Below are 13,178 nucleotides of genomic sequence, written 5' to 3'. Positions count from 1 at the left end.
TCTCCTCTCCATGCAAAACACTGCAACTGAAGGCATGTTCTTGGTCTGACATGAGCATCTCACACATGCCCTTGGAATCCTTGCACTGGCTCCCCACTAATCACCACATCCATTTTTGTAAAGGTTGTGCTCCCTTTAAGGGCCCCACAATAAACACATCCAAGTCTCGGACCTCACCTCCTCTAACATCCTCCTCTGTTCCGCTAATTATCCCTGCCGAGGTGCAAGTCTGATCCTTTATCCTACCTGCTTCCACGGGGGATAAACTCGCTGTACTGCTGGGCAGGAGGGCGAGGTAACTAACGGGCGATCCCCTCGATGTGGACTTTAGCGATCTCTCGGGACTTTTCACACGATGCACATTGAGGTCCCTGGTCCAAGTGTCCCGAGGCCGCCTCTCCCGCACGGCGCGGTGCTGGGGCCCTACCGGCCCGGCTGCCCGCAGTCCGGCTGCACGGGCGGCGGCTGGGGCGTTCGCTCACACTCGGGGCCGCTCCCCCGCTCTGGGCGCTGGCACAGGTGAGTCCCGCTGCCCCCGCCACACACAGTCCCCAGCCCGACCAGCCACCCCTCAGCGCCCGGGGCCCGTGCTCACCGTTGGGTCAGAGCCGCTGCACGTGACGCGACCCCCACCTCTTCCGAAGCTCGCGCCACTAGCCGGGACCATTCGGCTCCAGCTAGAGCAGACACGCGCCCCACCCCCCCACCCCCCGGCGCGTACTACTTACGTCATCCAAACGCGACAATACTATCCCGGCTTCCTCCTTCTGTGTTGTGGGGTGTGCGTGCGACTAGTGTGCGCGTCTCCGGGGCTCGCCGGCCGCTGCCATGCCGAAAGTCAAGGCGGAGAAGCGGTGCCGGCAGCAGCGCCGTGAGGGGCAGGGCCCGGGCCCAGGTGAGTGCGCGGGCCCGGCGGGGAGAGGCCGGGCTCCCTAGGCCCGTTCGGGCGGAGAGGGAGCTGGCCCAGGGCTGGCGTGTGCCGCTGCTCTCTGGCCCACAGGCAGCGCTGGGTGCCGCTTGGGGAAATGGGAGCCCCGACGGGTGGGCGCAAAGGAGTCTAGGCTCCGAGTGCCGCGGGCGGAGATGGTGTGGCGCCGTCACTCGCTCCTTGTGACGCTCTCAGCAACCCCGCCGCTATCGGAGTCGCCGCTAGGGAGCGTCCTGGCGGCCCCCAGGAGCGCTGGAGAGCCGGTCTCTTGGAGGCGCTGCCGTAGCCTTCCCGGCTCGGCTGCGGCCTGCGGGATGGAGCTGTGCGCGGGGAGGCAAAGCCCGGCAGGAGCCTCGAGCGGTCTGGCGGCTGCAGTCTGCTCTCCTCGGTGACCCTAGTGAAAGCTGATGAAGCCGCAGGCTCTGCTACGGAACCCTGGCCGGCTAGTGTTGGCTCTCCTTGTTTTAAGCTTTCTTTAGAATATGCTTCTTATGCAAGCCCTTTGAATGATGGCCTTCACTCCAGGTACTGAGCTTCGGTACGGGTATTGCATGTGTTAGGACTGCGATGTTTGCGTTTAATTTACGCCAAGTTTCCTAGTTTGACAGCTCCTGGCTTGTGCTTGTACACTGGCGAGCATGCTGTTGTCATTCCCATTTTATTACTGATATACAGCTGTGTAAAAAGACAAGATCCATATCCTAAAAGAGCTCTATCTAAATGCAATAGTGAAAAAAGTAGTTGTGGTTTTAGAATCCTAGCAGTAGTATTGCTTTAACCTGAGTACAGTGTCACCAATTTCTTTTTCTTTATCTGAAGAAGTGAGGTTCTTACCCACGAAAGCTTATGCTCCCAGTACTTCTGTTAGTCTCAAAGGTGCCACAGGACCCTCTGTTGCGTTTTTCTTTATTGTTGTTCCCTGTATCACTAATAATGGTATTTCCAGCTGCAGTGGTTGATATTGTGGGCTCCCCTGCTTCTGGAATGTCACTACTCCTAAGTGCTAGCCTTTACAATCACAAGGGCATTGTATACTCCAAGGGGATCAGTGTACTACACACAGATCAATGGAAAGAGAGAGGCAGTGGTTGTTATAGTTAATGTCTTAGACTATGATACCTGGAATTCGCCACTGTCAGGAGACAGAATACTGGGCTTGATGAACCGTGGGCTTGACCCAGTATGGCCGTTCTTATGTTTACACTACAGAGGCACAATTGCGGCATTGCAGCTGTAGCACGCCTACACGGTGGGAAGGGGTTTTTCAGTCAGTGTGGGTAATCCACCTCTTTGAGAGATAGCAACTTTCTGTCATCCTAGCTGCATCTATAGTGGGGGTTAGGTCAACCTAACTGTGTCACACAGGGCATGAGCTATTTCAGAGCCCTGAGCCATGTAGCTAGGTGGACCTAAGTTTTAGGTGTAGACCAGGTGTTAGACTGCTAAAGTGGTCTAGTTCCAATAAAAGAATGTGACTCACTGCTTTAGAAGTATAAAATCTAGTTTGCTGTGATATTTTTAATGATAATGATATAACTGGCTTGGTTATACCTTATTTTAGGTATCATGTTCAATACTGGAATTGGCCAGCACATCCTGAAAAATCCCCTCATTGTTAACAACATTATAGAGAAGGTTGGTAATAATTGGACCTAACTAATTAAAATAGCTGTCATAAGAGTTGCATTCAAATGTTCTATCTCAAAATCTTTTAAGGCAAATGCTTGTAAACAATTTACAGCACTACTTAAAGTTGGATACTGTGTAAGTCTGAGGTGCTTAATCCCTTCCTGGCCTCTTGAAAGGTATGAGGAATGTTAATTCAAGATAAGCAACAGAGGGTCCTGTGGCACCTTTAAGACTAACAGAAGTATTGGGAGCGTAAGCTTTTCATGGGTAAGAACCTCACTTCTTCAGATGCAAGTCACCCACGAAAAGCTTACGCTCCCAATACTTCTGTTAGTCTTAAAGGTGCCATAGGACCCTCTGTTGCTTTTTACAGATTCAGACTAACACGGCTACCCCTCTGATCATTAATTCAAGATGTACAATTGGTGAAAGATTTTCTAAGTGCTTTCTCTCTTCCTTCAGAATGGCCATGGGTAAAATCCTGGCCCCATTGAAGTCAGTGGCAAAGCTCCCATTGTCTTAAGTGGAGCCAAAGTTACACATAGGGTTTTGTGTGCACACAGAGATGTGATTACCTAATGGCTACATTTTCAAAAGGTTGCATGCAATTAAAAGTGAAACTGTTGGGCAACTTTGCTTTTGCCTTGAAAACAAGTTCTCCAAATCTATTAACCATATACAGGATCAGCTCCATTAATGTCTGCACATAGAATTCTTTAGTTAAAATTACTTTGCAATATTGTTTTTTATTATTATTATTATTATTATTATTATTGGTTTCCTACAATCTCATTTGTTCTTAGGCTGCCTTACGGCCCACGGATGTTGTCCTTGAAGTAGGACCTGGAACTGGTAACCTGACAGTAAAAATGCTAGAGAAAGTAAAAAAGGTAAGAATGAGTTAGGAAAATTCATCTTGATTTTTCATTGAACAAACTGCTACTTAGTAGATGAACAAATGAAAAAGTGTCCTTAAACGGGGGGTGGGGAAATAATGTATTTATTCCTTTCTGGGTGTTCGTATCCTTCTCTCTGTACAACTCCACTGATAGAGTAAGAATGGTGCTTTTAAAGTGAAGCTAAGAATATTTGACAATCGGATACTCAATGTAATTTTAATCTATCTACTGCATTAACACTTGTGTTGGATCTTTACCATTTTTACAAGGCATTCAACCACAATTAGGTAAAAAATTGTGCTTTACATGTGTGGTTTTCTTCAATGGCCTTGTTATCCTTCTGAAATTTTAATATAGTCTGATACATTAGGATATGCACGTTTTCTATCACAAAAGTAAGATTTTTAAAAATGTCTGTAACAAAAGCTATTCTTATTCTGAGATAATAGCAAGAAGTCTATTCATAGTTCTGACTTGGTTAAAGTTGCAAATATAACTCTTTGTTTTCAGGTAGTTGCTTGTGAACTTGACCCACGACTTGTGGGTGAACTTCAGAAGAGAGTCCAGGGCACGTAAGTACTACCACTGGAAATAGCTCCACTGCATTTTAGGGGCCTGACCTCTTTAGAAATGTGTATTTCTAAGGTAATAACTGTGTTTTTTTCCATCCCTAGATGCCTAGCAAACAAACTAGAAATAAAGGTTGGAGATGTCTTGAAAACTGACTTACCGTTCTTTGATACATGTGTAGCTAACTTGCCTTATCAGGTAGGGGCAAAGCAGTTGCAGTGGAATAACAGTTTACATGAATTTTTGATGGTACTGGCTTAGAGAGGACATACTAACAGTGTTACTCTTTCCCTAGATTTCTTCACCTTTTGTTTTCAAGCTGTTGCTGCACAGACCTTTTTTCAGGTATATAGACAAGACTCTCTGGATTGCCTAATGCAAAACAAAGACTAATTTTACAGAACATCTGATTTGGGATTATTGTTAACGATATTAGCCCTGCAAACCACTAGTCAGGAACTCTCCTCAGCATAATACTCCCAATGGCCATTGCCAGTGCCAAAGTGTTAAACACCTAGGAAGAATTTAAGACTTGGCATAACCAAGTGCAGCTCCCACTAAAGTAAATGGGAGTTTGCTCCTGCTTACTCTAGAAAGGACAACCCCAGGCCTAAGCAGAGTATCTTAAAAGTTATGGAGAAGTAGAGCAGATTTGGACTGGAGGGTGGTGGGGTGTCTCCAGGGAGATCAAAGCAACTGTATGTTTAATACACCTCTACCTCGATATAACGCTGTCCTTGGGAGCCAGAAAATCTTACCGCATTATAGGTGAAACCGTGTTACATTGAACTTGCTTTGATCCACCGGAGTGCGAACCCCCCCATCCTTCCCTCCTCCCCCGGAGCACTGCTTTACCGCGTTATATCCAAATTTGTGTTATATCAGGTGGTGTTATATCGAGATAGCAGTGTATATGGTTGCGTAGCTTGCTTAAGTGCTCTTGCTGATAGTTTAACTTGAACTGGAGTACTGCTATTGCTGATGCCATTGACAGGAAATGAAGGACTAGTGGGGGTATCTACTTTTACTATTTATTTTTCTAAAATTAGATCAGTTTTGAAATGCAAATAGCTTACTTTTATTCTAATTTGGCAGTTCTGCAGATTCAGACTCGTTGCTGCAGTACTAATTAGTGACATTAGGTACCAGTATGCCTATTAGCAGTCAGCAAACTTGTCATGCACAATGCAAGGTTAGTGATCAGCACTTTTTTAACTTAGTGAAATACCAAAAAACAATTAAAATCAGTGGAGGCTGTTAATTTACTATTTTAACAATTTTACTCAGGAAAGTTCAGAGGTCAAGAATGAGAGGTATAATCTGGCTTTCAGAGGTCCAGAATGAGAGGTATAAGCAGGTGGAATTATTTCACATAAGTCGTACACATAAGACTGAGACTACATTCTCTTAATTTCCTTCTAACCACTAGGTACAAATAGCCAAGTTCAGACCAAGGGTAAGCAGGTGCTATAGTGGGTTTGCTATAGTTGTGCTTGACTTGCATCAGGGCTGAGTTTCTCTAATATGAGTTTATGACACATCTCTGTTTGCCTTTAAAATAAAAAGCCAATAATCTACAAGTAATAGATCATCTATGAATAAATTATTTGCAATATAGCACTCATGTTTTCATTTCTTTAATTCTCAGGTGTGCAATACTTATGTTTCAGAGAGAATTTGCTCTTCGTTTGGTTGCAAAACCAGGGAATAAACTATACTGCAGACTCTCAATTAACACTCAGTTATTAGCCCGTGTGGATCATCTAATGAAAGTAAGTGAAACTACATCAATAACTAATGTAGGAATGTATGTCAGAGTGAGGAGGCTTTCTCAAGAATGTGGATATTTGCTTCCTGCTATTTGAAATAGTTACCTAATTTTTAATGATTAACAGGTTGGAAGGAATAATTTCAGGCCTCCACCCAAAGTTGAATCCAGTGTTGTCAGAATAGAGCCAAAGAACCCTCCACCACCTATTAATTTTCAGGTGAGATTCAAATGCTGCAGACCATAGCCAATAAAATAACTGAGTAATAGTACTGTTCGATGTTTCATTCTGTATGCTCTTTCAAATGGTGTAAAAGCAACACAATACAGCTCATGTAACCTACATTAGCAGTGTTTAAGAAAACCCTTTAACAGTTTAAATAGGCCTAACTCCATCATATCAATAGACTAGACCAGTGGTTTTCAACCTTTTTTTTCATTTGCAGACTCCTAAAAATTTCAAATGGAGGTATGGACCCCTTTGGAAATCTTAGACATAATCTGCAGACCCTCAGCAGCCTGCAGACCACAGGTTGAAAATCACTGCACTAGACATTCATTGACTCTCCATTGTACCTTGCCCCTTCTTGATCAGACTCATCTGAGTATCTTTCCAACATTATCTGGATGCCCCAACAGCAGTTCAAACTTAGCTTTCCTCAGAACCCCTGTTCCTTCCCTGGAAGTGACACAGGCCAGGATTGCTGTGGTTAGGTTTGTCTCAGACTGAAAGGTAAAAGCACGTGGCCAGCAGCTGGTGGTGATAATACCTAGCTCTTTTGTAGCTCTTTTCATCTATAGACCTCAAAGTGCTTAAAAGACATTTATGGCTGTTGGCAGTATTTAGTTGATCAAGAGCAAAGAAGAGTCCTTTAGGACTCGGAGACTATGCACTCTTGCTGAAGATCGACACTCCAGGGCAATATTACTCTAGACATTTATTAAGTGTTTCCCTTTTTTACATATCATCACCCCAGTTTTGCCCAGGTTCAGCCAGATGTTCTTCATCCATATGACTTCTAGCTATCTAGATATCTGTGTGATTGTCCAGTTAGCAGTTCAGTAATGCCTGCCTACCTTTGCCAGTGAAGTATTTAGCTTGTCAATTTGTACTACATTGTACTGGACTGAGCTGTGTTGTGCTATTACTGAGATTTACCTCTTTGTCATTGTGCTGTTATGAAATTAATAGTAGATAGTCTGGCCTGGTTGTTAGCAGCTGTGTATTGCTTCAGGCAAATGTTGTGCATTTTGTGTTTCAGGAATGGGATGGTCTAGTAAGGATAGCCTTTGTCAGGAAAAACAAGACACTCTCTGCAGCATTTAAGTAAGTTATTTCTATTGGAGGGTTTTCTTTTTTTTTCCAAAGTTTAAGAGTTTATCTAATTGCTTGTTTCTCCTACAAAAATGCCTAGCAATCCTCCAGTCTAGTTCTGTAGCAAGCCTGGCTTCAACAACCATGTTAATAAGACTATTCAGGCATCCCCATAGTGCAAGGTTGGACAGTTTACACTGTGGTCATGGATATATTATACAGTGAAACCTTTACATGCCAAATAGGCAGCTGCCTTAAGAGATCACCCAATGTGTTCAATACAGGTGCTTCATCTTTATTATAAAAACCTCTGAACAGCCACTCAAGTCACAACTTGTTTTTTTTAAAAAACAGGTTTCACTGCAGATATAGTTAGACTTCTATATCCATGGTTGACTCACTGTATTGACTCACTTTTCAGATCAAGTGCGGTACAGCAGCTGCTGGATCAGAATTATCGAATTCACTGTTCTATACATAATATTGTAAGTAGAATGGTTTTCCTTTTTAATGTGTTAAATGTAACATACAAGGTAAGCTAAGTATGAGATGTAAAATTCAAAAGCAGCAAGATGGTACAAAAAACTTTCATCCAGAAGTTAAAACCTAAGAGTACCTTTAGAATAACAGAATATCTAAAATAAACAGAATTCTAAGATCCTCTAAACTATAATGAAGGTTTACATGAGAATTTAGAAACAAAGGATATATTGGGATTCCACTGATGTCTCCAAAGGTGTAATTTACTCTCCTCCCCACTAAGGGCTGCTCAGACCTTGGCATAGTATAAAACCATTGACACTGCATCTATTTGAAAATATTTCTAGTGACTCATCTGCAGTGAGTTTGAGGTTGTTTACAGAAATCTAGAAACCAGGCATACACTGATCTATTTTTTTTTAAATATTTAGCTCTTTTAATAAGATCTATTCCAGATCCTTAGAAGAGAATGGTGAGTCGGGTTAACTTCAGCTAAAGCAACCTGTTATGTATAGAATTGTGCTTAACATCTAAAGTATTTTTTTGTTTAAAATATACACTAGTTCCTCATTTTAATACTGGCTAATGTGGCATTCACTATGCTGTCCAGTTCTTTAGTCTTCCTAACTTGCATGGTGCTGCATCAAAACTTCCAATTTGCTCTGGGGATATACATTATTCAAAAATAAATTTCTCTTAAAACTTTATGATCTTCTCTTTGTGCATATAGAGCCAACCAGTGATATAAAATAAACAGTTTTTTAATTAGGTAGCTGTAGAACCTAAGTAGTCTAGAAAAATAACTACATTCTCTGAAATATTTATCCACTGGTTGTTTTTATCCTGATTTTCTTCTTCCTGAGGGCAAGAAGAAGAGGTGTATAATTTCAGGGGACTTGTGTCTGACAATGATTAGTTCACCTAACCCAGGATTCAGTGTTTGTCTGGTTGGCAAGATGGCTGTATCAGGATCAATATAATATCCATAATTTTAAATGTCGTCAATGTAATTGCTTAATATTTCAGTAGTTTAATATTGTTTTAAGGGAGGGTATGAAGTTAAGCTGGGCCACACAGTATTTTGTGTGTTTTGAATTCTGCAAACATTTAAACTCATTCTTTTGCATTTGAACCTCTTTGCTCCACATTTTTAGTCTGTCTATTGCACTAAACAGTGCAAGATTCTGTATTTTAAAGAACCAGATAAATAAGGTGTTTGTTTAAAATTACACTGGACCTCAGTTGTTTGGGGGAGGGATAGTTGTTTCTAAGCTAATATTTAGCATTTTTTGGGGTACAGCTAACGGAGGGTAAATTAAGCCGAATTTCCAGGTTTTACTGTCACGGGTGGCTAATATACTTTGTGTTGATACCTCAAACCCAAAGGCTTTTATGCTATTATACATTTAAACTATTATAGACAAACATACAGGAACCAGCATCTTTTGCTAAATTCAGTGTGGATATGCTCAACTTTAAAATGGGTTGAGATGAGTTTCCAGCAGGTTTAAGTGGTAATAAAACTAGAACTAGCGTAGTGTTCAATGGGTGGTGGTTTCCCTTTTGGATGCTTAAAATCAGGTCCAGGCTACCTAATCAATACCTGCATGCTTGGCACAGAAAAGTTATATCTGCACTTAAAGTAGCACGTAGAGTTCAGACACTGCCCACCTGGCTAGCACAGGTATAAATAGCAGTGTAGCTGGTGAGGCACAACTTAGGCGACTAGAGTGCCCTACCCGTGTGCTCTACATGCCCAAGCAGTGCCTCCCACATCTACACTGCTATTTTTAGTGTTGTTGTGTCCCACTGCCAGCGCCTTTCTCCGCCACAGTGAAAGGCTCCAGTGGGTACAGACAGCAGGAAAAGGCCCCAGGAGTTCCCTGCTGCCTCTCCACTGCAGGAGTCTTTTTCTGCTACACGTAGCTACACCCAGTAGTGATAAGTGTGGATGCAGCCTGCCTTTCACTGCCACTTGTAGCTGCATGTGTAGTGCTTGTCCTCTGCACACTAAGGGTAGACATAGCCAAAGATGCAAGCAAAAAAAAGGGGGGGGAAATAGATTTATATTCTAGTAGCACCAGAACCTCTGATCTACGTGCTGAATGAAGGTAGAGGTAGGCATGGTTCCTGCTTCTTTCTCAAGTATATTCATCCCTCCCAACATTCAAAGTAGCTAAAGTAGGTTGGATACTACCTCCAGGAACTGAGGACAGGTTGGGGGGACGGGGCGGATCCTGTCCCCTGCACGGGGCGGGAGGGGAATTGCAGGGTGAGCGCAAAGCAGGTTGCTCTGCAGTGGCAGCTCCTGTTCTGCAGGGCTGGCTGACCTCAAGTTCCTGCTCTGAGTACTGTGACTTGGACCCTGGCACATGGGTTGCAACACTGCTCAGGTTTAGCCCACATGGGCCAAATCTGAGTGAGTGGTGTTGCAATCCTGTGCACCAAGTTGCAATGCCACTCACTCAAATTTGCCATCCCCACCCCTGCTGGGGGCCAGGCCAAACCTAAGCAGTGTTGCAAACATGGACAGCAGGGGCCAGGTCACAATGCCTGGAGCAGGGAGCCTAGTCCAGCCAGTCACATGGGGCAGGCGCTGCTTTAGCTGGGGGTTTGTGTATCAAAGCGGGACAGTCCTGCAAAACCCAGGCTTGTTGGACAGTCTGTGTATACCTTGATGAGAAAACGGCAACCTGAATTTTTATTCTTTAAAGCATTTTTCATCTGGAATGGTCAGTCACTTTGATGTATAGCAAAGCTTGGGCATGGTGCTTGGATACCTGAAGACTTGTGGAATGAACAAGCTTTTAAAAATCATTAATGTTGAAGAAATAACTTATCTGTATTGCAACTTGCATTGACAGGAAATACCAGAAAACTTCAAAATTGCAGAGAAAATACAGATGGTTCTAAAAAATACAGGTTTCTCTGAAAAACGGGCTCGCTCAATGGATATAGATGACTTCATTAGGTAAACTCATGGTCTCTGAATTCCCTTCATACTTCAAATACTTATTGTGCTCTGTTCTAAAAATGAAGGCACATCTCTGGGTTGGATTCGGGGAAAAGTAGTGATATCCCAAACATTACTCTCTTTTGATATGAGATGTCAAACTTTTGACATGCTATAGATCCAGTGAGTACACTACTGTAAATATAGAGGAAACTACCTCTTAGTACACTCTTTAACTCTAGTAGTCTAGGATGATTTTAGGTCCAACAATGAATATATATGAAAACAATGGGGATTCTGAACGGAAGACTGAGTCTGTTGTAAACTTACTTAGGTTAAACTTCTAGATTAGTAGGAATTTAAATTTGTGCTGTATTTAGTTGAAAACTTACCCTAGACTGGGGTTCTCAACCTTTTTCTTGCTGAGCGCCCCCCTCAACATGCTGAAAAAAAAAAGGGGTCCCTGCGGGGGAATGGGAGGGAAGGGAACTCAGGGCTCTAGGCCAGGGGGGACTCTTGGGCATAGGTATAGTTTTACTTCTAATTGAGGGGGGCAAGAGCTGGCAGGGCTCGAGCCAGCTCCTTCAGAGATGGAGCGCCACCTCCACCCCGACCTCACTCAGGAAGGCACCCAGCCTGAATGGACTGTGGGGGGATGCAGCCAAAAACTATAATTCAAAGGGGGGACTCAGTTCAAAAAGTCTGAAAACCGCTCAGGGAGGGGGGTAGCTGGGGCTGTGTGTGGGCAAGGGGGTAGCTCAGGGTGCAGGGAGGCAGTAGCTAGGGCTGTGTGCAGGCAGGGGAGTAGCTCAGGGTGCAAGCAGGGGCGTAGCTAGGTGCTGCATATGGATGGGGTGGGGGCTCCCAGTGTGACTTTAGCACCCCTTACCCCCCCCCCCCCCACCGCCGCTACTCCTGGCTTGCAGGGGGGGAGTTTGTGGGCTTCAGCCTTCTGCCACTCCCAGCTGGAGGGGGGTGCTGTCGGCTTCAGCCCTGTGCTGCTCCCAGCTTGTGGGGGGTGGCGCTAGCTATAGTGCTGGGGGCACTGGATTTCAGCCATGGGGCTCTGCAGCCCCCATGCAAGGGCTTACAGACCCTCTGGGGCCACAGACCCAAGGTTGAGAACCGCTGCCCTCCACTCCAATTATCTGTTTTCTGTGAGCGGTGTTATTTATAAATCCTTAAACTCATTATTACACATGATGATGCTACACGCAGGCTGAGGGCAATAAAGCAACACACATTTAATCAAATTTCTGTTGAAAAGGAGCTTGACAGTTGGATTACATAAAGCTGAGAGAAGTAGTTTATCACCACAGCTGAAGATCCTGATCCCTTGGTATGAAGAAACAGATTATATAGATTAAACTGCTGTTTACAGCATTCTGGAGTACCTAAATCTTATTCCATAAATTACATTATAAGAGTAGGACAAGTTACCTCTAATTTTCATCTTTCCTGAAGTCTTATACATCTCTCCCTTAGCCTCCCTTTGAGTTTCTAGGCGTATTAGCCTACAGAATTCTGAAACTGCGGCTGTTATATTGATGACCATGTGTTCTCTTGTTGGTTGTCATCAAATTAGGCAGTAGAAATCCTATTTTACTGTGTAGCTTCAGAATGTTTGATACATTTGAGTAAACAATGTAACACAGGATGTTAAAGAAATGGCCTAGAACACTTGCGTACAAGGAAGTACTCACTTGTTTTCCTTTCTATACTGTTATCTATTCATTGTTTAGGAAATGTGGCCAGCTAATCAGACCTTGACTCAGGTGGAGAGGAGCTACACCCAAAAGGGTAGTTTCTACTAATTCCAACTTCTTGGCATAAGTGACTTAACAGGTCTTGCTCCTGTGCCCATCTAACTCAAGTGCTGCTCTTTGGCTAGTGGAGGTTAAACTGACTGGTAGACAAGGTTGCTCTCAAATTACATCTGTCCTGAACTTCCAAAGTTGAGTGCTTACTATTAGTCCTTACCATAAACCTACTAACAGCTCCTTGATGTAATGACTGGAACAGAAAGCAGTATTTTAAGACTTCTCTCTTCTTACCCACTCCCTTCATCTAGGTAGTATTTGAAGTAAGTGTTACTGTGTGAAGTACAAATTCATGTAAGTTGACCATTTTAATTTTTCAGAGTGCTGCATGGCTTCAATTCAGAAGGCATCCATTTTTCATAAATGGCTGAACAGGGAGCATTTTACATTCTCTGGGGCGAACTGAAATGTGACATCAACGAAGGTGTTTGTAGGAGGAAGACCTCTCATGTTGAGAGCAATCACCAGCATACAAAGTTCATATGACTATTCTGCAATAATTGCTCAGAAGTACTTGTTTGAAGACAATAGCTGTAAAGGTGCTGTGTTGCATTTTAAAATTGTAACTGTCAAGACTAAAGCTGTGCCTTTTTTCCCCCTCAGAGCACTTTTTAAATGTACCCTATGCTATGAAGTGGCTCCAAAAGCCCCAAATTAAACCCTTCCCTCCCTGACTTTGCACCTTCTCCTGCCATTACAACATTCAGAATGGAACTCAAACCTTTGTTTGTTTGGCCACCACAGAACTATTTGTAGATTGGTGACATGATACCAATTCATCAGAGTTTAGAATAAATTAATTAAAAAAAAAACAAA

General features: G+C 43.4%; 2 protein-coding genes across 11 annotated transcripts in view; one reads left to right on the top strand and one right to left on the bottom strand.

Moving 5' to 3' along the window:
• IPO11 (importin 11) overlaps positions 1-867 on the bottom strand; it is a 255,344-nt gene extending 254,477 nt beyond the window's left edge. For 3 of the 7 annotated variants that reach the window (XR_010602178.1, XM_005300955.4, XM_065599019.1), the window contains exon 1: positions 596-729. The gene's annotated coding sequence lies outside the window, so the exon portion shown is untranslated. Of the gene's footprint in view, positions 1-246 lie in introns of all 7 variants that reach the window. The other 4 variants (XM_065599018.1, XM_005300959.4, XM_005300957.5 and 1 more) reach the window with 3 other exon arrangements.
• Positions 758-13,178, top strand: DIMT1 (DIM1 rRNA methyltransferase and ribosome maturation factor). 4 transcript variants are annotated; one of them, XM_005300965.5, is made up of 12 exons: positions 758-895; positions 2,490-2,563; positions 3,361-3,447; positions 3,967-4,028; positions 4,131-4,224; positions 4,322-4,371; positions 5,675-5,798; positions 5,922-6,014; positions 7,057-7,121; positions 7,531-7,594; positions 10,454-10,560; positions 12,683-13,178. In XM_005300965.5, the coding sequence occupies exons 1-12, from the start codon at positions 829-831 to the stop codon at positions 12,723-12,725; spliced, it is 930 nt and encodes a 309-aa protein (XP_005301022.2). In that variant the 5' UTR covers positions 758-828; the 3' UTR covers positions 12,726-13,178. The 4 variants fall into 4 exon arrangements, with proteins under 4 accessions (XP_005301022.2, XP_042697665.2, XP_005301025.1 ...); XM_005300967.5 differs by lacking the exon at positions 758-895 and adding an exon at positions 1,106-1,453; XM_042841731.2 differs by lacking the exon at positions 10,454-10,560.

This window comes from Chrysemys picta, chromosome 6 (genome assembly GCF_011386835.1).
Source record: "Chrysemys picta bellii isolate R12L10 chromosome 6, ASM1138683v2, whole genome shotgun sequence".
In the NCBI taxonomy this organism is placed as follows: domain Eukaryota; kingdom Metazoa; phylum Chordata; order Testudines; family Emydidae; genus Chrysemys; species Chrysemys picta.
The sequence above is the reverse complement of the archived record's forward strand: the minus strand, read 5'-3'. Positions and strand labels throughout refer to the sequence as shown.